Consider the following 25,367-nt stretch of genomic DNA (forward strand, 5'->3'; position numbering starts at 1 on the left):
GACGGTCTGTGCTATGGGCTGAACCATTTGTTAAATGGAGGGGGGGGAACACTATGCGATATATTCAGTTTTAGCATTTATATTCACTGTTAACTGTAACTACGCTCAAAGTGCTAATGCTATGTTATTTTAACAAACAACACTGTCATATGCAAAACTATGGTGGCACTTGCCACCCCATGCCACCCTTCTAGATCCGCCCCTGTGTATCAGGCACGCATGGCGAGCTGTGGGTGTATGGTGGTATTGTACCAGGACAGGATTTCACCATATTACCCCCTCACCCCTTCCTATACACACCCCAAAAACCTACCCTGTGCAACAGTTGACTGGGAGAATTGGTCAGTTATTTTATAAGTATTCTGACACCACCAAGGAAGCTGTGCACGCCTCTCAGTCATGTTACAGCCACCAGAGCTGGACACAGAGCTGGCCGCTCTGAGTTATTTAATGTTAAACTAGCTCGTGTTAAACTGGTGGAAGGTTCCTCACTGAAATGTCTGTCACCTAAAGTTAAAAATAAACTGGCAGCATTTAGGTTTTTCTCCTCTTCCTCTTTTTTCTTCTTTCTTTCTGCTTTTCAATTTTCATTCTTGTTCCTAGCTGCCATTCACTTAAACAGAACTATGAATGCCACTTGAACTGTAAGAGGCACGAGTGGGGTCCTTTCAGGGAGGCCAGGTCTCTGCTGTCAGAGACCTGCTGGCACTAGTCTGGGCCCCAAGCAACTGTCTGGTGGTTGACCACAATCTTAGGCTCAGTCTCTGTCTCTCTCACACTCACAGACTCTCTCTCCTCTGTCATGCTGTCACACATTTCCTGCACTCACATACAGTGGTAAGTGTCAGTGGCGAGAGAGGACCGGTCTTACCTCCAGAGAAAACACGTGGAAATCGAGGGACAAGGAAAAAAGTGGAAGGAAAATGGAAAACTATGTCACTGCACTCACTTTTGGGATTTTCATGCTCAGTAAGAGACACTTCTTTGCTTGGTGGCTAATTAACTCTGCTGGTGCCCTTTTATTTAAAAAAAGGAAGAAAAGAAAAAGTGATGTATTTTTAAAATATTTTTCATGTTATGTTTATAGTCAACAGGATTTAGGAAGATGTTTTATAAAAAAAAATCTTTTGCAACTATCGTTATCACTGTGCATTATTTACCTGCTCTGTCTGATACATCTTTATCAGTTCATTTTGCCATTGTAGCTAAACAAGTGCTAAACAGTTTAAGTAGTGCAGGCATTTTTGGTAAATAACTGCAACAGTGTTGGGCAGGCGATCGTTTGACACGAAGCCAAATATTAATCCCCGTTTTGAAGTCTGCCAATTTAATATTTCATTTTTGTCTGTGGGTGGACTATCTTTTTAAAAAAAAAATAATTATTTAAACAAAAAATAGTGCATTTAACATCCAATTGATTTGTAACTTTTCAACTGCCTGCACTAATGCTGTGAATCTGAATGGAAGAAGTTTGCGAGTGTCACAGACTAAAGAAATGCTTTAAAAAAAAGGTGATTTTTGAGTGAAACAGAGGTTTTGGTTGGTATGTTGGATTAAGCTGAATTGAAAAGTCAATCAAAGAGATTGAAAATAAATGTCTCTCAGTCTCTGTCCAGTTCAGCCTCTCATTAGCCCGAGCGAACTGTACTCCCACTAAGACCAGTTAGCCAACATGAGTTGACATGGTCCCATTAACCTCATGAGAAGTGATGGCCCGGCCATAAAGATGAGCTGTATTATTATGATCAGGCTCGGCCAGTTCCCTGGTTTCCCTGGTTTTCTCCACAGGGACAAACCAGGACCTGTTCACTGGCATACCTGAATATATGCCCTATAGGAACTGTCCCATTACACATCACATTAGTACTCTGGGAGAGGAGGAAGCCTCTTTAATGTACTTCCCCTTTTACTGTGACCACCAGACTTTCATTTTCCTATCCTGTAACGAACCATAAAGCGTCTGCATTTTTTCCCTTTTTAACGGTTTCTGTTTTGATATTTTTGAGTGCACCACCAAAATGTTTTAGTGGTTTTATTTCTTTAAAAAAAAAAAAGGTGCTGCAATTTTGGGATTTGTGTTTGTTCGTTGTTGCAAATCCATCAATTACAAACAAGTGGACACTTAAAACATCTGTTGAAGGTGAAGTTCAGAAACCCTGAGTGGACTGTTGGAGCTGCATCTGAGTTCTTTGACCTGGTATTGCAAATGTGTGAATTTTCTTCACTTTCAAATTTTGTTTTAAAATACTTTGAATTAAATCGGAAAGATGTTGGTGGTTGGTCACATGATAGTAACTTGTATTAGTTGCATATTAGCTTTCTTGAGACCAACATGTCAACTATCCATCCCTAATGTGAAGATAAAGACAGCTTAAACTGTAGACTACTGCTGACAGACGGTGAAGTGAAACATAATGTGGCTTTTATGAAGTTTTGTCACTTATGAAACGGAAAACACTCAGCAGGCTGACTCATACATGCACATCGTGCTTTTTCTTGACGTCGTGGCCAGATTTCTGGTTTACATTTAAAAATAGAAGATTTCTTCTTGCTCTGTAAAAATGCTTCCTCATTTGTAGACCTCTGCTGACTGCTAAAGCTTAATAATTTCTAATATTAATAATAATAATACGTTTTCTTTGAGGGCACCTTTCTAAAACCCAAGGTCACACACAAAGAGAAAAAGACATCAATAAAACATCAGATTAAAATAGATTGTAATAAATGAAAATATAAAAAACAGCAAAATACAACCACAAACAACAAATAATTTAAAAAAACAACAAAAAAAAAACAAGATTTGACAGCAAGTAAAATCTGTATTAAAGCAAGTTTGCAATTTCTGAAACCTGTTACATAAAGTCTGTAGATGTAAGAGTATTTTTTATTCTGGGGAAACCTGGATGAGTACACTCCATCTGAGGTCTCCTACATCAAGCACTTCATGAACACCATCGCCACCGACAAATGCATCTGGGTGATGCTCCTCTTCTTAGAGGAGCTCTACAGGTCTCACTGCCACAGTAAAGCCCGCAGCATCCTGGAGGACGCATTTCACCCAGCACCTCACCTGTTTCAAGTGTTACCTCAGCAAGGTGGCACATGAGACAAAGGCCTGTTTATTTCACCTTCAGTGATGTTGCATTTCTAAGGAAAGTGCCAGCGCCAAAACAGCTATTTCTGCTATTGAGCCTTGTTTGGTGTCTCTTTTGTTGTGGAAAACATGTGGAAGAACCACACACAGCCACAACAGCCTGGCTGCTCCTCCTCATGCTGGTCTGGATGCCAGGTGTGGTCACACACTGACCAAGCTTGGCTTCCTGTTCTTCAGCCAGGATTTGTTGCAAGTCAGCCAGTGTGGCTTTCACCTGACTGTCCATGATTAAAACACTGAACATCAGTGTCATTGTCAAACATGTCATTACCTTATTCAAGCTGCTACAGGCCCAGCAAACTTCAATATGACCTCAATGGTCTGTTGTACTGAGGGGCAAATGTATATAAATACAGCGTATTCTTCATGTAAATTCTATTTTTGCTTCATATACAGAAGGATTTTCTTTCATCTTAGAGGTTTCAGAGTCCAACTCAGCCTCCACACATAGTTTTTTCTGTTATAGACTTTTAATCTTTTAAAATGTTTTCTGTGTCCTTCAAGGTGGGTGCTCGGCCCGTGTGGTGACGGTGCCTCCTGGTCCATTAATCCGGGTGGAGGGCCAGCCAGTCTCCATCAGATGTGATGTCAAAGAATACACAGGACCTAGTGAGCAGGTCATTTTCCCCAACACACACACACACACACACACACACACACACACACACACACACACACACACACACACACACACACACACACACACACACACACACACACACACACACACACACAGAGATCAGTCTTGAAGTTCTGTCTGACAGATGGGTTACACTTTGAAATGATGCAAATGACCACCCTATGCAGTGGTTTCTCCTGTCACAAATATAGTTAGTGAATTATTATTATTTTAGTTTCTTCCTCAAACTGTTGAACATTGTCGAAAGTGCCTCAAAAATGAACTAATAGTGGATTTGTTGTGAGCTTATTTTCAGTTATAGAAGTCAAGAATGTCATGTGTGAGACTTTGGTCCCTCACATAAATTTTTATTATTTTTATTATTATTATTGTTTTGGGTTTTTTTTAGAAAACATATGCTCCTCTGCTTCAAGTCTGAATGTTGTTAAAAGTTTGCCCTAATATAACATTCACATCGTCTTTGTTCCTCTCTTTTCCTGCAGGATTTTGAATGGAATATGTTAAAGGACGCTAAAGGGCAGAAGACAAAGATAATCTCCTCTTTCGACTCTCGCTACTCCGACCAGTCTTACAGCAAGCGCGTGGCGTCCGGCGACATATCAGTGGTGCGTTTCCGAGACAATGAGGTGGAGCTGAAGATTGCTGAGGTGAAGTTGACGGATGCTGGCTTCTACGAGTGTCAAACACCGAGCACCGACTACGTCATCAGTGGAAATTATATGGCTCAGGTCCAACTCACTGGTATGAAAGTGTGTGTATATTTAACCATTCTGACCTATTAATACAGAGGTTTAAATCCTGAACAAATGTTAAATTTAACAAATGTCTGATCAAAAAAATAAAAACCTTTAAATCCAGGCACTCATACAGTACATATCTAAGCATACTAGCTTTCTTTGGAAGCCATAAATTATTTCTATTTGCACATAATAATAAAAAACAAAAAATGTTACTGTAAAGTGTCATATACCAATATTATTTGAAGAACTGACGGGTTTCTTTGAGCCATAGTACAAACCTCTGCTGTGCAATGATGTACTTTACCTTGTAACACTCAAACCTTGTAAAATCAAGTTAAAACTGAGGAGATAGCTTCCAGTTTATACACAGTATCAAAGCATTGTCAAGCGTTTGAGCTGTCCCTATAGAAACTGACTTAATGCTCACAAAGGGGGTTTCCCCTCACCATAATCCACCAGAACTAATACAAAGCAATATCCACGTGCACTCCAGTGAAATGGCCCGATAAGGTCCAGGCCCATGTGCTCAAATGGGACATCCATTAATGGTAAAGGGCACAAAGGCCCTTTTTGTATGACTGGCTGGTTAACCAGCTGACACTCTGGGCAGGGCAAGCGCTATTGGTGCACATCTGCCCGGCCAATAAAATTGAGCCATTATTCAATCTAGAGTTTTGTCATACCCAATGTGACCGGCCACTGGGTTGTAATGAACCACCTGGAAAATCATTTCCCGGCGGCTTCAAGGCACCGACAACTGGATGTGTTCCTCCTCTGTGCGAGTGTCTAATCAACACAAAATGCAGAAATGTCAGCGCTGCTTCAGGGTGCACCATCTGACCTGGTCGAAGGCTGAGTGTAGGGTGTCAACACAAGACAGCTCCAGTAGAAAATCTTCTGTGGAGTGAATTCCAGGGCCTTCTCCTTCTCCTTCCCAGAGCCGATGTCGGATGACCCCGTATCACCGCTTAGCGCAGGGCAGACCCCGCATGTCCCTATCGGCCGTCAATGCACCCGGACACACTGCCCTATTAATCTACTGAACCCTGGGCCAATCTGGCGTGCGTCAGGCGTGAACTAACCGCAGTCTTCAGTCTATGCATTTTCCCCTTATATCTAAGGGATATTTGTGAATGTCCCCATGCACACACCTCACCGTCACCCACTCTGCCTCCAGCAATGCCCCTGTGCGAACCAGGGTTTGGTGGACCAGGGTCTGCATACAGCCCGAATCTACCAGAGCCTGGTTTGTACCCCGCTGCCACCTTACCGGTACTTGGCACGTCTTTCCTGAACCAGGGGAGGGCTGCCCCCAGTATGTTGGGTGTGGTGTCCGTAGCAGCCATGATCTGAAGAAAACCAAGAGGAGAAGGGGTTAGTGGGTGTGAACTGCCTCTGCTCTGCAGCCCCGGGGCAGACAGGTGGTGGCAGGCCTGGGGGCCTCCTTTGTGGGGCCGGGACTGGTCCAGAAAGGATGTCCGTGCTGGATGAAGCCACCTGGGCTTCATCCGACAACAGCGGGAGCAGCCAGAAAACCTATTCCTCAGCTGGCCACCAGGATGCCTCCACCATTGCCTGGAACGCCTCCAGGAAGGCTTTTTTGAAACACAAAATTAAAAAATGATATCCTAAAGTTGTGGATGTTAGACTTCAGAGGGTCCTTCACAAGGCCCCTTGGGAAAATTGATTGCCCAACCCTGCTGTAGAGGCTATCTTGGCACGTGCTACTTTATAAAGTCAATATTTTTACTACTAGTTTTTTTTTTTTTATATAAGATTGTTTGTGTGTGAAAATGTTTTTTTGTTTTGTTTTCCCGTCAGTCATTCCTAACACGCTCAAGGTGTCCCCTAAGACCCCGCCCCCTGTCATCGTTGAGGGAAGTGACCTAACTCTCTCCTGCAACGTCACCCGGGAGCTCATCCACCCCACCTACCTGTCTGTCACCTGGTCGGTGAAGAAGGGGACGACGTCAGAGGAGATTTTGACGTTTGGTCCTCAGGGGGATGTGGTCACGGGGTCCAGGTTTGCCCAGCGTTATGCAGAAGGAGGCATCCGATTGGTCCCTGGCAGGAATGGAGTGTTTGAACTGGTGATTTCAAAAATGACGATGTCCGATGAAGGAAATTATGAATGCAAAGGGATGGAGTGGACATATGAAAGAGGAAGAAATTGGAAAAAAATCGTGGAGAGTACCAAAGAGATGGGAACCGTTGCAGTTACTCCTACAAGTAAGAGGACACATGTATGAAGCACTGGTTACACCATTAAAGGCACCATTGCTGCTTTTCTGTTTGAATTACATTTTTCAGGCCAATTCTACCAAATTATATGAATACTGGTAATATTACAATTACTATATATTGGAAATAAGCTTCATCACAATTATACATGACCTGCTTGAATGAATTATGATAATGTTTTGGGGGGTTTTTTTTTCGCCTGTCCCGTTTGGTTCTTTTGCCGTCAGAATTATTGTCTAAAGGCGAAGAAAGTTGCCCAACGGATTTACTTTACCAAATGGACCATCCCAGCCTTGCCGTATTGGTCTATTTGATTCACCTTTGCTTTTATTGTTTATTTTATTTTCAGTTGCTGAACATGGGACAGACTTGACTGGGGAAAAGAAACGGGAGAAAGAAGGAGGTAAAGAAAAAGAGCGGGGAAGAGGGACGGTGACAAAGGGCGAAAACCAACAAAACAAACAGACAAAACATACATATATCAATCACCTGGATCACCTGTTGAGAAAGAAAAAAGAGAAAACAAGCAAAGAAAAAGAGCAATAGAATAAACAACATAATCGCGATGATCTATGTGAATATAACAGCAAATAGTAGTGATGGCCCGCTTGAAGCTGACGCCCCGGTGCGTGTGTCAAAAAAATCAACACACTGCTTCAGAAGCACTGTGTCGAAGCTTGATTCGTTTGGCCAGAGTCACGTGATCGGTGACGTCCGAAGCTTCATTTAGAACGTAACTGCTTCGGTGTCTGATTCAATGGTTTATAAGGAAGCGAATCATTCGCGGGATTTGTGGAGTGTTTTGATGGTGACAGATAGCGAACCACTGATCATTCCACTGAGAGATTTGGAGCCAGCGAGGAATAGAGGAGGTTCTGTTGTGTGGGAGAATTTTGCGTTGATTTTGGTCAGTTGGGTGGGTTTTCCAGCTTTGTGTTCTGGCCGTTTGCTTTTGTTTTGTGCGTGTTTATTTTATCTTATAATGGGAAAAAACTTAAAATGTCAAATCTGCTTTCATAGTATAAATATCATTAAATAACTTTAGAAAAACTTCCACTTGACTCTTTACATGTAATGTTATAAAAATGTATATTTTATTGTTTAGTTAATCTGAAAATGTTAGTCTGCCAAATGTGCAGCAATTTAATTTATTTATTCTCTTTAGCTGGTAGTTGGTTGGGCCCAGGTAGACTGTATAACTGCATCTCTACCAGTTTCTCTGCACTCCAGCCTCCTCTGTGCCATGTGAAGGGATTTGCCTTAAGGCACGAGAAATGATCTCCACGAAAAGGAACAGGTTCAGCCATTGCACAGTGGAACAAATTCTCTTCTTAAATAAAAATGAAAAAGAGCTACTTTAAATGCATCATGTTTTTGTTCATAAGCATTTTCCCTTTCCATTTCACAATCAATTCTACCCCCAGGTCAAAAATATGTCTAGGAAAATTTCCCTAATATATAATATTATATATATTATATATGCTCACAGCAGAAGCATACTCCATAATGTGTTGTACATTATTATTTGTATATATTATATGTAACGTGGTATTTTTCAATTATTGTATTTACCAACATCAAGGAGTCACAAGCAAAGAAAGACCACACCATGGCGCATGTTTAAACAAGGAGAGTTTACTGGTCAAAATTATTTATTAAACAAATAAACCACATTTTCTTAACCTCCCAAAAAAAAACTTTCAAAGCAACACAACAGCTGCCCAATATCAGACAGAATTCCACTCTGTCGAGTGGGCAATCATAATGAAGCAATTGGTTTTATTTTGTGGATTCAAGCTGCTCTTCGTATTTTTGGCCACCAGATGTCACCAGAGAGGACTGTGTTGAAAAGCTTCGAGTAATGAACCGTTTTTCGATACAAGCTTCAGTGCTTCAGAAAGCTTCATTTGGCCATCACTAGCAAATACTAAATATTAAATATTATTGTGCAGCACGTAAAATTGACAGCGCAGCATGTGCTTTGAGGTAGCAGCCAAAAAGGGTGTAGTTTGTTTGTGTGAGCACCCGTGTGTACACCTGTATTTAAAAGGCTCCTTCATGTAATGATCTGCTAGAGCAGGGGTGGGCAACTCCAGGCCTCGAGGGCCGGTGTCCTGCAGGTTTTAGATGTGTCCTTGATCCAACTCAGCTGATTCAAATGGCTTAATGACCTTCTCAACATGTCTTACAGTTCTCCAGAGTAATGAACTAATCATTTGATTCAGGTGTGTTGACCCAGGGTGAGATCTAAGGACACCGGCCCTCGAGGCCTGGAATGGCCCACCCCTGTGCTAGAGGGTGTGGTGAGCCATAGCCCCGTCCTCCTGGACATCCAGAATTATGATAATGTTAATGATACTTTGATGAGTCTGGCACTAAGAAAATACTAGAACCTCTATATTGCCAAGAAATCAAACAGTCAAATCAGCCTGAGTTCTACTTTTGGTATTTTGCCTATAAGCAAATGTTAGGGAGGATATTAAACCGCTCTTCTGGCAGAATTGGTAGAATTAATTTAAACTGCTTGGTTTCCAGGCACAAACCTGGCTTTAAAGTGTAGGCCACAAATTTTCAATATGGTTGCAGTCTGAGCCAATCCAGTCTATGAAGCTGTTGTCCAAATCAAGGCAGTGAGCAGAGAGCAACTGAGGCTGTATCACAATTCAGGGTCTGCAGCCTTAAAGTACGCAGCCTCAACGATCCTCAAAGACCGCTAAGGCCGGAAGTGCGAGGCTTGTGTAATGGGACGGTCTAGCCTCCGTTGCGCTGATACTGTTGTTTGTCAATAAAGTTTAAAAAAAAAAAAAAAGCCTCCGTTGCGCTGCCCAGGTTGCCTAGCAACCATGATACTAACCACTGGAAACGTGTCATAGCTTTGTTTGACAGAAATGAAGGAGAAAATCTTTTGTTCATTTGTTTCTTTCTTTCTACATGAGCTTTGATCATTCTCTGTAAGATTAAGCTCAGCTATTGAACGGCGTATATTTTAAAGTAAAGGCTTTAAAACCAAGTTAGTACAAACGTCACTAATGTCACATAACTTTGCCGACATGTGGCCAACAGTAATGTTTAATGTTCTTCATTATTAAACATTTGCACATAAATAAGTGACATAATATTCAGTACTTAAAGTGTACTCTTCGGCCGCCCCTCATCCGCCGTTTTTTTCTGCAAATTTATCCACACCCATCGCTGCGCTATGCATTCTGGGATATGTTGGGCCACGAAGTCTACACTGCCACAGCCTTAAAATTCAGGGAAATGAAGGACGCATTTCAGGGCCGCATTTCGAGCAGCCTTTGAATTGGGACAGCCTTCGGCGCGCCGCTGTGACGTAATCGGCCTTGAAATGCGTACTTTAAGGCTGCAGACCCTGAATTGGGATACAGCCTGAGAGACCTGCTGCAGAAGGGGCGGAGCTTTCATAGCTCACTGGGCCCTGGTGTTGCTCATGCAGTCTATCACGTCAATCAGCTCCTGCAGAGCAAGGCAAAGCACAAACCACACACAGATATTTATCTCCTACTTCCATGTTTTGTTTTGTCATTACTGGCTTCAGAGGCTCTTTAGCATAATGTTAACAAGTTTGAAGGACCTAGCTCGAGTATTTTTTCAGGTAAACAAAAAAAAGATTAAAAAAAGTGTTTCGAAACACTTCAGTCTTTATTTTTTGTATGAAACTTGGACCTGGAATTTTGCATTTTTGTTATGTTTATTGTTTCTTTTTCCTGCAATTTGAGATGGTCACAAGGTCAGTCATGCCCCAGACCCAATTAATTTATTTCAGCAGTAAATACAGCAGGAAAAAGAAACATCTACACCAGTCTCCCTTTAACATTTCCTCAGATTTTGCTCATGCTTGCGCTTTGTTTAACCATTGACTCTGACCTCCACAGAGCCTGTAATCTTACACGACTCCACGCCGTGTTACATCGTGAGCAGCTTCCTCAGCCTTTATTGTCTCATCATCACCAGTATGTTCATCAGAGAGGAGGTGGGTCCTGTTTCTCCTTTAGTGCTGAAAGGATTCTGAGTGAATTCTGGTATTTAAAGGAGGAAAGACAGTCAGACTGAGTGTTATTGATCACTTCCAAACCTACGCAACATTTTACCACATATTTATGTAACTTCCTCTTATCATAAATGTAATGCAGCACCAATGGGGGCCGGGGGGGCAGCCCCCATAATTTGTTGTCCCCCATTAGTCTGACAAGACTACGTTGGTAATAAATCTAATAAACTTGAGCACAATAAAGAGGAAGACTCCCTACAATGAGTCGAAGCATGAACTTGTTATTTATGTTATTTTTCTCTCTTTTGCCATATTTTTCTAGTAACCTGTATCTGACAGCATATTAAAGCTGTAAATTCTGTTGGTGTGCCATCCAATATTTTTAATGGTTGATTCAGGTTTTGCTTGTTTTTAGCATTGAGTTGTCTCTGAATCGGGACTTTTGGCTTTGACTTGTTCAGTGTGGTTTTATTTTTAATCCTATGAGCTGACTTGACTTGAAACTTGCATTGACAGAGAGATGTTGTTGGTCACAGTAACACTCCAGTAAACAGCAGACTGTTTTTGACTAAACGTATTTCACATTTTTCTGTAGTTCTTCAGCACCAAAGTAAAGACAAACCAGGACGTCAACAGAGTAAGTCACAATGAAACCCAAGCAGTAATCTGTGTGTTTGCTGTAGCTTGTTTGTTACTGCCTGTGCTCACAGGTCTTCGGAGTAAATATGTGTACTCTACGGCTAATCTGTAAGTAACTGTTAATGAGGATAATGGTGTAGACTGAAATGTGTTCTTGTGTTCAGGAACTGGAAGGTCTGGATACTGGTAATTTCTCCCTGCAGACAAGACCATGAGACAAAGGAAGAAGAGTAGGTTTGCTGTTCTTGTACAACCTAATGTGATTGAAGTATTGAAGTAACAGGATGAAATATCACAACAAAATTCTTAATTATGTGTCTTTGTTGCTCTATTTTTTGTTTTTTATTCCAAAGAAGTGAGCTTTATGTTTCAGTACCGACTTTATTGTGCATTACCATCCTGCAGCAGCATTTCAATGAGATTTTTCTGGTTCTCATATGTTTCTTTTGTTAAATTTAAACTGTCTGAAATGTTTGATTTTTAAGATGTTATCATTAGTTCTGGACACAGTAACAGTGTTTTTAATTATACCTGAACATTTTTAATCAATAATTTATCAGCGACATGGGTGTTTAGTTTTTCATTACCAAATTGTAGGAATGAATTTGACTTGTAGAATTCAGCTGAGAGGGTCATCTGCAGTGCAGACATGCAGCCCCAACACAGTCTGCAGTTATCTGTGTTTTTAATATTTAATATCCAAAGCTTGTCCAATTTGAGAAACATCTTTCAAATCTGTGTGAAATTTCTTAAAGCTGCAGAGGAGCAAGATTTAGTAAATGAACACAACATGTGAATAAATTTGATGACTTTATGGAACTTTTGGAGGCAAAATAACAAACATAAACAAATTTTGAAATGCTATACGCATTTTATAAATGTAAGTAAAAATAAGGATATTAGCAATGATTTAAAAACTCTTTAAACAGTTTAAGTTGTTTCTTTTACTATTTTTCTTACATTTTATTTAATTGTTAATTTTTTAATGATTAATTTATTTCATATTCAACATTTTGAGCATGAATTCTTTGCAGCTTTTAACATTTTGAAAACAAATGCTGCAGCTTTAAGTTTTTATATTGTCGGTCTTGTGTTTTATAATTTGTTTGTTTACACTTCTCAAAGTTCTTTGACCTGTCATGTTAGATGGTGCTTTAATCCAAGTTAATTTGTTCCTGTATGAATGTTTGCTTCATTATTATTATCTGTAAAACTGAGTCTTTGTTGTTGTTTTTGTTTTGTTTCCGGATATGAAATCTGTGATTAAAAAAACTCAGTAAAACTCGGTTTGAAGTTTTGCAGATCAGCAAACAGAAGCAGATTTCGGACATTTCTGCCACCTAATGAATTTAAGGTGAAATACATCAGGGGGGGAAAGCTACTCAATTTTATCTTGATATAAGGAATTATATGAAGGGTAGATATGAATATGTGAATCGTAATTGCGTGATTAAGTGATTTAAAGGAATATCTGCATCTACCTTTGAATGAATTTCTTTAATGGTCTTTAAATAAAAGAAATAAAAGGTTATCTTTAGAATGAAATAAAGATTATTTTTTAAGGTGTGAAATTATTTAAAAACTGTTACAGAAAATTAAAAACCACAGTTAAAGTAATTAAAGATTAAAGGATTTATCACAATTATTCTATCTGTGAGATTAAATACAACACATATTAGTGAATGTTTTTGTTTGTTTCTCAGTTTGGGGGGGTTGGATATTCAGTATTTGTAAAAATGTGTTACTGACATGTAAAACTGCTTAAACCGTGAAGAAGAACAAAATGTGTCTGTAGCGAGTGCTGATGTTAAACAAATAAATACACAGAACAGAAAGCTTCAAAAACAAAGTGGACTTGTCTTTAAAACTGGAAACATTTAGCAGCAGTGGATTTGTGTCAGCCATTCAGCAACTTCACTGTCAAGTGTGTGTGTGTGTGTGTGTGTGTGTGTGTGTGTGTGTGTGTGTGAGTGAGAGAGAGAGAGAGAGGTTTTTCATGTAGGTATTATTTAGATCTGTTGTAGCCCATCTCCTTGAAGCAGGTACACCACGTACATCAGCAGAAAACCACACCGGGTGCCGCCCCTTTCAAAGAGCAGGAAACTGAGGCTACAGTTTACACAGAAGGTCCATCCTGGTACTAGGAAGGTGTAGTTTAATAGAAAAAATCTGTTACAGGAAAAAAAAATTTCCTGTCAGAGGGAGGGAGGATGATTTAGATTCTTCTGTAGCTCATAATCAACAGCTAATAGTTTATTCTTTTATTTTGTTCAAGGAATAAAGGAATAAACCATTAATTACCATTAATAAACTTTTTTTTTTAATGACACAACATTTAAGAGGGTCGGAACAAGTTTAACTGCACATTTAAATCTCTGAGATATTTCATCTAAGAAAAAGAAGTGCAGTTTTAAAAGTACGTCTTACTTTTTTCCACATGCAAGAAATGTTGTTGCAATAAATGAAAAAAAAAGTGTCAGCAGGACTGTTTGGGGGCTTAGATTGTATAAAATAAATACAATTAAATATTTCTTAAATATTTAGATGTTTCAATGTTCACAGTGGAGGGATATATTAGCAGGAAAACTTGTAAAATGAAAAAATATGGTTAAAAGTCCAAAATTTCTGCCCTCCTTCACATTTTCAAAAGCGATCCAGTGGCCAGATTGGAGTCTTTGCCAGGCCAATTCTGGCCCGTGGGCCTAATGTTTGACACCCCTGCCTTAACCCCTACATTTAGGAGATACTCTTTTATTCTTTGGGGTCTATTTGGCTGGAAGGATTAAGCTACACTTCCCAAAATGTTCCCTGGAGAAGGAAAACTCGCTGTGAATCAATAAGAAGTAGTGCTGTCCAGGATTTGATACAATATCTTAATGCATTCCTCTGGTAATACTTCTTGTGGACAAGGATACATGCATGTGAGTGGATGCAGGGGACACGTTGTCACTCTTCCAATGAAAAGCAAAAAAAAAAAAAAAGTCAGCTAGATGCAGCATGCATGAAGGCAGCTAGCTGCTAGAAATCCATGTAAACAATCCTGGATCAAAAACAATGTGCTCTCCAGTGTTGGAGAAGACTTACACATGACATTTGTTAGCATGTACACACTGAGCTTTGGTGTGTAACAGAATGTAAGCAGAAAAAAACCCAGAATATATTTGGAGTTCTGTAATACTCTGTAAGACCAAACGAGTGCACAGTGGATCAGCTGCTGTGTACACAGCCTGCCTCGCACGCTGAAGACACTGTTCAAAGTGAAAAACAACAGAAAAACAAGAGAGACTTTGTTCCAGTGAGATCAGCTGTCACGTCTATGAGTTCTCATGCCACACTTGAATTTGACCTCTTTGTGCAGGTGGCATGGTGCTCTGCTGGTTTGCACCGTCGCCTCACAGCAAGAAGATCCTGGGTTTGAATCCATGAGCCAGCTGGAGCCTTTCCGTCTCCCTGCACCTGGGTGGTCTCTATACAGATACAAACACATGTATCAGTTGGTGATTCAAAGCTGTGTGAATGTGGGTGTGACTGGCTGTCTTTCACTCTGTGTTAGCCCTGTGATAGGTAAGAGGAACAGTGTACCCTCTCCCCCACCCTGTAAAGTGTCCACACTGCATTCTTAAGAGTGTCTGTGAAGGTTCTCAGTCATCCAGGTCATCGTAGTCAAAGGAGCTTGCAAAGAAGAGCGTCTGGACTTCTTTAAGTTACTTGAAGACGTTTCACCTCTCATCCGAGAAGCTTCTTCAGTTCTAAGGTCAAATGGTGGAGAGTCCCAGATATAAACCTAGTGGGAGTGACCCCCCACAGAGGGACAAAAGGACCCCCTGATGATCCTCTAATCGCCTGAGCCAAGGCGTCTGGGAAGGGATCTCAAAACTGGATTATAGAAAACCCTCCTGAGTTGATACACCGGCTACATAGGGGATGACAATGTTGTTGCGTCTGTCCTTCTTATCCTCCCTCGCTGGTGTCTGGTCTTCTTTTCTGTGCCTCTTTGCTGACTTTAAGAACGCCCATTTAGGATAGCCGCACGTTTTGAGTGCTTCCTTTACATGTGTGTGTTCCTTCTTTTTCCTTCAGGCTTAGAGGGAACATGTTCTGCCCGGTGGTGTAGGGTCCTGATTACTCCAAGTTTGTGTTCCAGGGGGTGATGGGAGTCAAAGAGGAGGTACTGGTCTGTGTGTGTGGGCTTCCGGTAAACTTCGATGTTGAGGTTGCCATTCTCTTCAATGTGCACAGCGCAGTCCAGGAAACGCAAACAGTTGTCCTTTGTGTCTTCCCTGGTGAACTTGATGTTTTTATCCACAGCGTTAATGTGCGCAGTGAAGGATTCCACTTCTTGTGTCTTGATTTTGACCCAGGTGTCATCTACATATCTGTACCAGTGGCTGGGTACTCTTCCTTTGAAAGGAAGAGATCAGATGGCCCACTCACATCCTGGGCCATCTGATCTCAGGAATTCGCATGATAAGGTGGGGCCAGGTTTCACAATGAACTCACCCAAAACTCTGGCTGATTGGGACCCACACCCAGTTTCACACCTTGGCTCAGGCGATTAGAGGATCATCAGGGGGTCCTTTTGTCCCTCTGTGGGGGGATACTCCCACTAGGTTTATATCTGGGACTCTCCACCATTTGACCTTAGAACTGAAGAAGCTTCTCGGATGAGAGGTGAAACATCTTCAAGTAACTTAAAGAAGTCCAGACGCTCTTCTTTGCAAGCTCCTTTGACTGCATTCTTAAGACAATATCTACCCACAGACATGCAAGCGTCCACCATAACCAGCTCTGAGGCAAGTCATGTGGCAGTGGGTGTGTACAGGAGTGTGTTTCAGTGAAATATGCACACATTCTTTCACAGGGAAACAGATAACAGTAAGGCTGTGATGTCATGGGTGGTCATTAACTGAATCAATCTGGTACCTGATAATATCCTAGCAGGGTAAAACCTTCACCTTCAGATCATCTACAGTCTCTGGATTTGGTTATATTTTCCAGTTATGTTTCCCTGTTTTCGTCTCTCTTTATGTGTTTCTATCAGTGTTCCTCTCCGTGACCAGAAGGTGGTGGTCTAGCTCCATATTTTCTGAATAAGTGACTTCATACGGTCTAAAACGAATCATAACTGAGGTTGCTGGTCGGAATAACAGTCAGCGAAACCAGAGGTGGTGCCAAGACTCCATGACCTAGTTAATAACTGATAGAGTAGTGGTGCAATAACATAAACCTGCGTGTGTGCGTATGTGTCAGATTGAACAGATGTTGTGCGACAACAGAGTCTCCAGTGTTGGACCACATACAGTAGCAGGCTGCACACGCACACTTTAAAATTAGAAAGCACCAACGCAGATGACCTACGAAGTCTTAACCCTTGACCCCAAGGTTGCAAAACCAAAGTCCTCACCTCCTCTTGGCCCCTTGCTTCTTTCTCTGTCTCCTTGCTAGTGGAGAGGCTGACTGAGCTGTGAACTTTGCCCTGCCCAGTGGCTTTGTGTAAGCAGACAGCATGGGTTTGGCCACAGGACTGTAACTGACAACTGGGATGTGTCAGCGCTGGTGAAAGGGCAGGCCGCAGGGAAAATGAAAATGGGAGAAATGTTAGCATGCAAACAAGGCGGCAGGCGTATTCGTTTTGGAAGGAAAGTACATAGATTTTTGCGGATTCTTTTAGCCTCCAAATATATGCAGTTTGTGCATGGAACTGACTACAATGACCATATTGCTTATATAATAGTAAAAATAACAATAGATTGCCTTTGGAAGACCTGAGGAATCATGTTAACAGTAGAAGTTTCAGCCCCCACCTTCCTTTTACACTTCTCCTGTGGCCTGTGCCATAAATTCCTAGGTGCCCCCCCCACCCCAACCTTTCTCTGTACTCCTAATTTAGTGTACTGGCCCTTTATCACTGCCGATTTTCAAATGTTTATAGTTATTTTCCAAATAAGCTTTATTATTATTATTATTATCATAAAGCATCCTGGGTATCAAAGTATCAATTTCAACACATCATGAAAGCAACATTACTGTAGAGAGAAATCAATCAAATGTATCAATTATTATACACAAGGAGCTGCTGTATTAGCCTGGGCTGGTAGGTCGATATTAAAGGATAATCGCTGGAGATTTAGCTGCTGTAATTGAAGCTCTGTGATGGAGAAATCCATCGTATCATCACTGGACTGTGCCCGACGTGTAACACAGACTGCGATCTTCGCTATTAAAACTTGTGGCACAGCAAGAATGATGTGGGAATCTCTCTCTCCACCTGGGACCTCCCTGTTTCCCTCCACCCCTCCTCCAGACCGTCACCTAACTTCCGGCCACTCTCTCTCTCTCTCTCTCTCACCTCTATCAGCCTCACCCCCCTCTCTATGTAGCTCGTCCCAGTTCCCACACACAGAGACACACATTACACCGGTTCAGTGTAAGTGCCATGTAAACGCTCTCCCCCCGGACCCGGACTTTCGGCTCGCTGGATCAGAAACCGCGGTGTGTGCATCCGTTTTGCGTAGCGGCTCCGCCCGGTGTGCGGTGCGGACTGACTGCACACATCTGAGAGTTTTATTGGATTGCCCGACAGCGGCGGGAGAGGACTGGTCTTACCCCCAACGCGGGACAAAGAAAGCGGGGGGAAATTAAGGAAAAAGGATAAGAGTGGAATAAGAGAGGAGGGAACATGGATAAGTGTCTTTTCGCATTCGGGCTTTTGATGCTCGGTAAGAGACCTTTCTTTGCTTGACTATATTGATGGTCAATTAACTCCGATAGATGTCGGCATTCTCTGGTCGCGAGAAGCCAGTGTTATACTCCGTTTTGAAATCTGACTATTTAATATGTTTCGGTTGTCTATCAGCGAACATCCATTTTAAAACATCATTTAAACCATTTACCGCATATTTAACACCACCTATATAATTCGGCATATAGCCAACCCATCAACTATCACTTATTTTTAATGGATTTGTAACTTTGCAACTGGCTCCCGCTGCTAGTGCTGTGGATTTGGATGGAATAAGTTTGCGAGGGCAGCAAGCTAGCCCCCTTAAAAACTTGAAATTTCAGTGAAACAAAAGTGTCGGTTGGTGTATTGGGTTAAGCCGAATTGAAAAGTCAATCCAAGAGATTGAAAATCAATGACCGAGTTGTTATCTGAGACGCGGCTGGGTGTGACTGATAGAGTTACGTAAAAATGTATTGTTTTTAAATGAAGCTCGTCACGGTAAAAATTTGCACCTACTTCCTCCATAAAAAATTATTTTTCAGTGTCGACCTTCTCATACAGGTGTGTTAAGCGAACGTTTTGAAGTCATTTCCACCAGTGATAATTTATTTAGTGTGTATTTTTTTTTTAAATAAAATTATGTAAACGTGTTATAAATACTTTATTCTATTTAACGGTAGGGCTTAGGAGAAAAAAGGGACTAAAAAGGAAAAAATTCAAGTTTCGGGTGTTCTTCTGTCTCTCAGTCTCTCTCCTGTTCAGCTTCTCATTAGCCTAGCAAACTGTGCTCCCATTAAGACCAATTAGCCAACATGAGTTGACATGGTCCCATTAGCCTGCTGAGAAGTCACGGCCCGGCCATAATGATGAGCTGTATTATTATAATCACATCAGACTGGTCTGAGCCAAAGTGCCAAGCCAGACCAAGCCGGTGTTAGGCTGGTTTTCTCCACAGGGACAAACCAGGGCCTGTTCACTGGTGTACCTGGATACTGCAGTTGCCATATGTTTATGAGCATAACCATGACTGCCACAGGGTTTCTCCAGTATATGTGTGTGTGAGAGAGAGAGAGTTGGGGACTTGGCTTAAATTAGTGCAGTGTAAGATGATCAGATGCTGCCAGCGCTCATGCTGTGTGTATTCTGACTCCACACAAGGAGAAAGCGACTATAATATGCAAAATACTGTCAGGCTTCAGGTAACACAACATCACATAACCGACTATTGATCTGTTTCTGGTTGCAGGGCTTAAAGATCACTTGCTGTGTGACCTCAGGTAGTCCCTACAGAGCCTGGTCCCATCTTAGGTTTCCCAAATGTCCCATGTACAGCCATACCCATAAAGAGGAGGAAGCCTCTTAAGTGCAAATCCATCAAAATTAAATCTAGGATAACTGGACAACTGATCCATCTGTTAGTGTTTAATTAACAGTCATCGATGAAAGTTTAGAAAGTCTTAACCCTGACACTGGATGAATCCAGCTCCAGTGTTTCACCCTGGAGCTGGGGGGGGGATGAGTTCTTCAATCTCCTCGATCTTTGCAAACTCAACCTCAAAGAGTTTTATTTTCTTTTTAAGATGATGTATTACTTTAAGAGAGCATTCAGTCAGAGATCACACATTAAAATCAAAGAAGCACTGCATACATGTGCAAAAGAGAGTTGTCACATGTCACAAAACTAAGTAGACCCTTACTGCTTCCCAAAGAATTAGGGAATGTTATGTTGCAGTTAGGTGCTGCTAATCAAGTGAATTTGATTAGCCAAGTATGGCTTGTTTGGAAAAGTTGGTGGGAGAAAGCCTTTTCTCTGTAAAAGAACAGAACAGCTTAGGTTTGCAAAGTTTAATCTGAGCGAACTGCAAGACTTCTCAAACATAATACACAGCACGTTTGTTGAAAAGCCAAACACCCCATACCAACTGTCAGCACGATGATGTGGGATTGTTTGCAGCCACGGCCCCGGGCACATTGCAGTCATTGAGTTGCCCATGGATTTCTCTGTATACCAAAGTCTTCTAGACTTAAATTTGAGACCATCAGTCAACAGCAAATGATCCAGAGCACAGCAGCAAATCTACAACAGAATGGCTGGAAAAGAATCAAGGTGTTGCAGTGGCCCAGTTAAACTTCAGACTAACTACACTGAAATGCCATGAGGGACCTTAGAGAGCTGTGCATAAAGAAGTACCCAAAAAACTGCAATGACCTGAAGCAACATTGTAAGAAAACAAAGAAAAAAAGACGGTGCCAAACTTTCTCCTTAATGAAAACCAGTACTTTAAGTTATTATTTTCTAAAAGCTACTAATTCATGGGATCTTATTTTGTTCATAGCATAGTCCCTTTATAAAAGCTTTTTCTCATGATTGTATAATGTACCCTAAATGCTGTTGTTACTGTGCAGTTCTGCCAGATAACTGATCATGTTTTATGTATTTTGTTTTTATCATGCAGAAGATTTTCAGCCCCAGTTTGGTGACCTTTATGCTTATTTAATGACTCTCAGGTCAGGCCAACAGAAATGTTTATGGTGAAGCTCACTGAAAACCAACCAGTTTGTTTTTTTTATAGTGTTCGTCTATATAAATCATGGGATTTTCTGAAAGCTGTGGTGAATCAGAAGTCTGAAAAGAGAAGAACACCTATAATACCAGACAGTATCTATTATAGTACTGCCCAAACTATAGATTTAGATTATCTATCGTACTTATTAATATAGCTAGGTTAAATAATCCCATCAAAGCTTTTGCAATCATCTTTTATTGGAAGAAACTGTTGAACCTGATCGTGACTCAGGGCCCCCAAACCAGTGCCGTTTGTGGTGACTCATTGCAATGTTTCGACACATAGTCATGAATTACAAGGAAAAAAAGGAAATTAGAGACTTGGTGTCACAGTCTGATGCCTTATTTTATATAGGAAGGGTTTTTTTCTTTTTCAGATAAGAAAACTCAGCTGGAAGCAGAAAAATCAAACTAGGTCAAATAAGGGGTACAAGCTTAAATTGTAAAATTGCTGACTCTTGCCACCTGTCTGTTAGCAATAGCGTAACTGCCTCTAATGAAGCAGAAATAAAACCTCAGCTATAAGACAGAAGAAACAGGTTTCAGGGTTTTTGCTGATAAGATTGACAGTCAGCATCACCTCAACATAAAAAGCCAACTGAGCGTCCAGATGGTGATCCAGACGTGCTCGCTCATTCCAACACAGTGACGTAAAAATATCCAGACATCCCTTTTTTTACAAAATCGTATCTTGTGGGAATTTTCGGGCTCCGCTGGTTCCAATCTTTTATTTTCACAAGAGACCAAAAGTCATACAGGCTGGAAACTAAGTTTGAACATTTAAACATAAATCTCAACAGCGTTTTTCCTCTTGGTGATTAATGGCCCTCATGCTGTTTGACCCTTTCGTGTTAATGTACCTTAAAATTAAAAGGGAAGCAAAGTTTTTGGTTGCATCACGTGATAGTAACTTAGCATTAGCATTAGCTAAGGAAGTAATTTAAATGGCATGTGGAGGAGATCTGCTTGCTGCTGGCTTCGCCTTGGTGGTGCAGAAAACCTCAGTGAGCCTCAGGTGCTCCTTGTAGTGGATGTTCACTGTTAGCATCACATTGTCATTTGAGACCAAACTGTCAACCATGCATGTCTGATGTGAAGATGGAGACAGATTAAACTGTAGACCACTGTAGACAGACAGTGAACTGGAACAGTAGGTTTCATATGCTTTTTACTTCCATGTTACTTGCAAAGCAGAAAAAAGCCCACACTCAGCAGGCTCACACATGCACTCACACCGCCAGGCCAACTGCCAAAACATAAGAATTGAACCTCTCACAAATATTGATGGCTCATGCAAGCACAGGGCTTTTTCTTGAAGTACTGTGTTTTTTTTTCCTGATCCATTTATAGGTTTAAGGGTTTAAAGATAGAAGACATGACTTTTGCTGTAAAAATCCTCCTTTGCTTGCAGACCTCTCAGTATAGAGGTTTTGGTGATGTGTTGATTGGTGTATATAGACCTAAAAAATACCAAATTAAACTTGGGGTTGCTTTTGAAATTACAATATATGTTGCCAAACAACAGTCTGACCAGGTAGGTCCTGATGACGGCTGAAACGTAATAATTTCTGAGACCTGTTCTATAAAGTCTATACAGAACTAATTATTAGATTATTTCCCAAACTGTTTGATGATCTGCGTGGTTGTTCTCCTTATTTTTATTAATCTGGCTTCGAACAGAGTGGAAATGCTCCGATTGAAAGGCCATGACATGACTGCTTAAGTTTCTCGGCCTTCAAGAATATTCAATGCACAGACACACTTTGCAGTGCTGCTGTTCTCATAGTGCAGCTGCTGACAAAACGGATGGTAAAAGCAGTTAATTGGAACCTGACTTCAGCAAACCCGAGTTTAAGAATAAAACGGAGGATGTTAAACAGACACCCGTTGCAAACCTTAGCCCATTGAATTGCCGTTCCTCATTATCAGTCCAATGTTTCCTGTACTGTTTAGTCAGCAGGTATAGACACTCCTCATTGGTTGTCATTGTGTCTTTCTGAATGGAGATAATAGGCTAAGTTCTTCAGATTAAACCAAACAAGAGTCTGATGTTTTAGGTTTTGTTTGATTTGCTTTCCACATCCTGTTCACTTTAGTTTCAGTAGGCGAAAGCGTCAAAACTGCTTGGTTAAGATTAAGGAAAGATCCTGATTATAAATCACGTTTTACAAAGCACACAGAAAGGCTAGCTGTCGCCTTTGTAATTTAGATAGCTTCTGGTTTATCAGCAGTTACAATGGAGGATAACTGAATACTGAGCTTGGTAGTAAGTGAAAGCGGGCGCCTACTGATGATGCCTACAGGACTCATTACAGCTGATAAGGGCGTTTCAGTGCGCTGAACTGAGTGCAACAGGGATTGAAGAACTTTTCCTACATAAGGCCTCAAAAATTGTATTTTATTGGTATTTTTAATGGTCCCCATAAATTGATTTTCTGCATCTGGATGAAGCGTTTCTAGTGGGAGAAACGTTTCATCAGTCATCAAAGTGACTTCTTCAGTCTGGACTCTTCTGATGAACAGCACTAACTTCCTGGGATGTTCTTACCTGTATGGTACACGATGTTTTTCATGGTGTTTTCACCATCTGTAGAGAAGAAGAACAACACTCAATAGGATTGTGAGCAGGGGCAGACACTACATGTGCTTCAGTAGACATGAGTGGTGTGAAGGTGGCGAGACATCCTCAGTGACGTATCGCACTTGCTTTATGGTGATTACACTTTACTACCATCAGGACGGAGGCACACCTCCTTTGTGAACATCTCGTGCCCTGAGGTCTTTTATAGCTTGTAGTATAACTCTGAACAAACCAAGTTGAAATATGATAAGACGTGGGTGTTGTGTTTGAGCCGTCTTTAATGCCTGTAACTGTGATGTCTGTATTGTTGTCGTATTGGTCATATTTGTCTGACACCTGGCACGAGGCAAAAATGGAATTTCCAAAAGGAGAGTCGACATTAAAATGACACTGTAGTACAAATAGACTAATCTGACTGCATGTTCAGTATCAGTATATCTGGGTGTCACTTACCAAAAACTACTTACTTTACCATATTATTATTACCCTACATTGAAGATAATGTGCGGATGAGTTTGGTGTGGCTCATTAAAACTAGCTTGATGATGCCGGCATTAATTGGTGTGGACCGCGCCTCACCGACCAGAAAGCACAGTATCGCGTAACTGTACATATCTCCGTCAGTTCGGCTGTGTTGCTACATGCTCTTACCCAGCTGGAATTCAAGAGTCGAACACTTTGCCGAAGGAGGAATGAAATGCAGATGGTTTGATTTGATACGAGAGGTCTTACAATGTAACCAAACAGCACTAATGATCTGGTACGCAATTGAAGCTAAATTAAAGAGGCGCATATAAGTCTCAGCCTCTCGCTGTTGTTTTCTTCCTTCTCTGAAAGCTGCTGGAGGGCTGTCATAACCAGCGGTTGGTGTTCATGCCAGAGAAAATGATGTGGGTGTGAGCGTGTATAGAAACAAGTGTGTGTGGAGAGAGTGCAATTCAGGTTTCAGCACCGTCATCGTCAATAACGTCAGCACTTCACTCAAGTTCCAACAAGACCTGTGTCTGTGCCTTGGTCTCTGTTTTGTTTGTCTTTAAAAAGGCAACTTCAATTGGTAAAATCTTTCTTCTTTAACTCAGTAGAGTTTGTTAATTGGTTGTCAGACTTGTAGCTTGCTCCCTCTTAAACATTTTTCTTGCCGAATTTATGCGAATACGGCTTATTCTTCATGTAAATTCTATTTTACTTCACATAAGGGTGAATCTTCTTTCATCTTAGAGGTTTTGGATTCCAACTAAGCCTCCAAATATTATTGTTTCCTGTTATAGACTTTTAATCTTTTAAAATGTTTTCTCTGTCCTTCAAGGTGGGTGCTCGGCCCGTGTGGTGACGGTGCCTCCTGGTCCATTAATCCGGGTGGAGGGCCAGCCAGTCTCCATCAGATGTGATGTCAAAGAATACACAGGACCTAGTGAGCAGGTAATTTCCCCAACACACACACACACACACACACACACACAGATCAGTCTTGAAGCTTTTTCTGACAGATGGGTTACAAATGTCAATTTTCTTCTGCATGAATATAGTTGATGAGCTGTATTTTCTTTTGTTAGTTTTTTTTTATTAATTAAATGTACTTATCCATCCCCAAAATAACTGAATATTGTAAACTTTTAGGAATTATGGCTCAAAAAGGGGTAAATAATGGATTTGTGGTCGGGCTATTGTTAGCTAATGATTGATACATAAACTATTGTGCAAAAGTCTTGAGCCTCCCTTCATTTAATCGGTGATAATAGGTGTGGCACTTTACTGAAACGTGGAAACTTGCATAAAAATACAGTATATAAGACAGAGTTTGAATAATTCTAACAAGCTTTAAAGTCAATACTTGATGTGACATTCTGGTCAATGTTATGTAACATCTTTAAAAAAAAAAAATCCTGTTTCCTAAAGTAGTCAGGAACAAGAACTGGACTTCTACCTTGATTAGCCAGTGTCCAATGGTGTTAGCCAGTGTTTCTTTTCAAACACGTTCAGAAAGCCTGGAGAACTATTATTAAAAAATACATGAATATAAAGAAATGAGGAGTGACTCAAGAATTTGGCAGAGTGCTGTATCTGTTTCTT

At 41.0% G+C, this 25,367-nt stretch overlaps 2 protein-coding genes across 2 annotated transcripts in view; both read left to right on the top strand.

Annotated features, from left to right (window-relative positions):
* Positions 1 to 770: 770 nt before the first annotated feature.
* Positions 771 to 11,774, top strand: LOC120718643 (immunoglobulin superfamily member 8-like). Its single transcript, XM_040007271.1, has 8 exons — positions 771 to 969; positions 3,659 to 3,771; positions 4,277 to 4,535; positions 6,356 to 6,763; positions 7,125 to 7,178; positions 10,672 to 10,769; positions 11,383 to 11,424; positions 11,591 to 11,774. Exons 1-8 carry the CDS (start codon positions 924 to 926, stop codon positions 11,639 to 11,641), a joined length of 1,071 nt encoding a protein of 356 aa, XP_039863205.1. The 5' UTR covers positions 771 to 923; the 3' UTR covers positions 11,642 to 11,774.
* Positions 11,775 to 17,775: 6,001 nt separating this feature from the next.
* The window catches only part of si:ch211-132g1.7 (prostaglandin F2 receptor negative regulator), a 77,659-nt gene continuing 70,067 nt past the window's right edge, over positions 17,776 to 25,367 (top strand). The window contains exons 1-2 of the mRNA XM_040004299.1: positions 17,776 to 18,145; positions 24,604 to 24,716. Coding sequence (XP_039860233.1) covers positions 18,106 to 18,145; positions 24,604 to 24,716 — 153 coding nt within the window. The 5' untranslated portion in view covers positions 17,776 to 18,105. The remainder of the gene's footprint in view (positions 18,146 to 24,603; positions 24,717 to 25,367) is intronic.

Source organism: Simochromis diagramma, unplaced genomic scaffold (genome assembly GCF_900408965.1).
Source record: "Simochromis diagramma unplaced genomic scaffold, fSimDia1.1 OVJJ01000381.1, whole genome shotgun sequence".
Lineage (NCBI taxonomy): Eukaryota > Metazoa > Chordata > Actinopteri > Cichliformes > Cichlidae > Simochromis > Simochromis diagramma.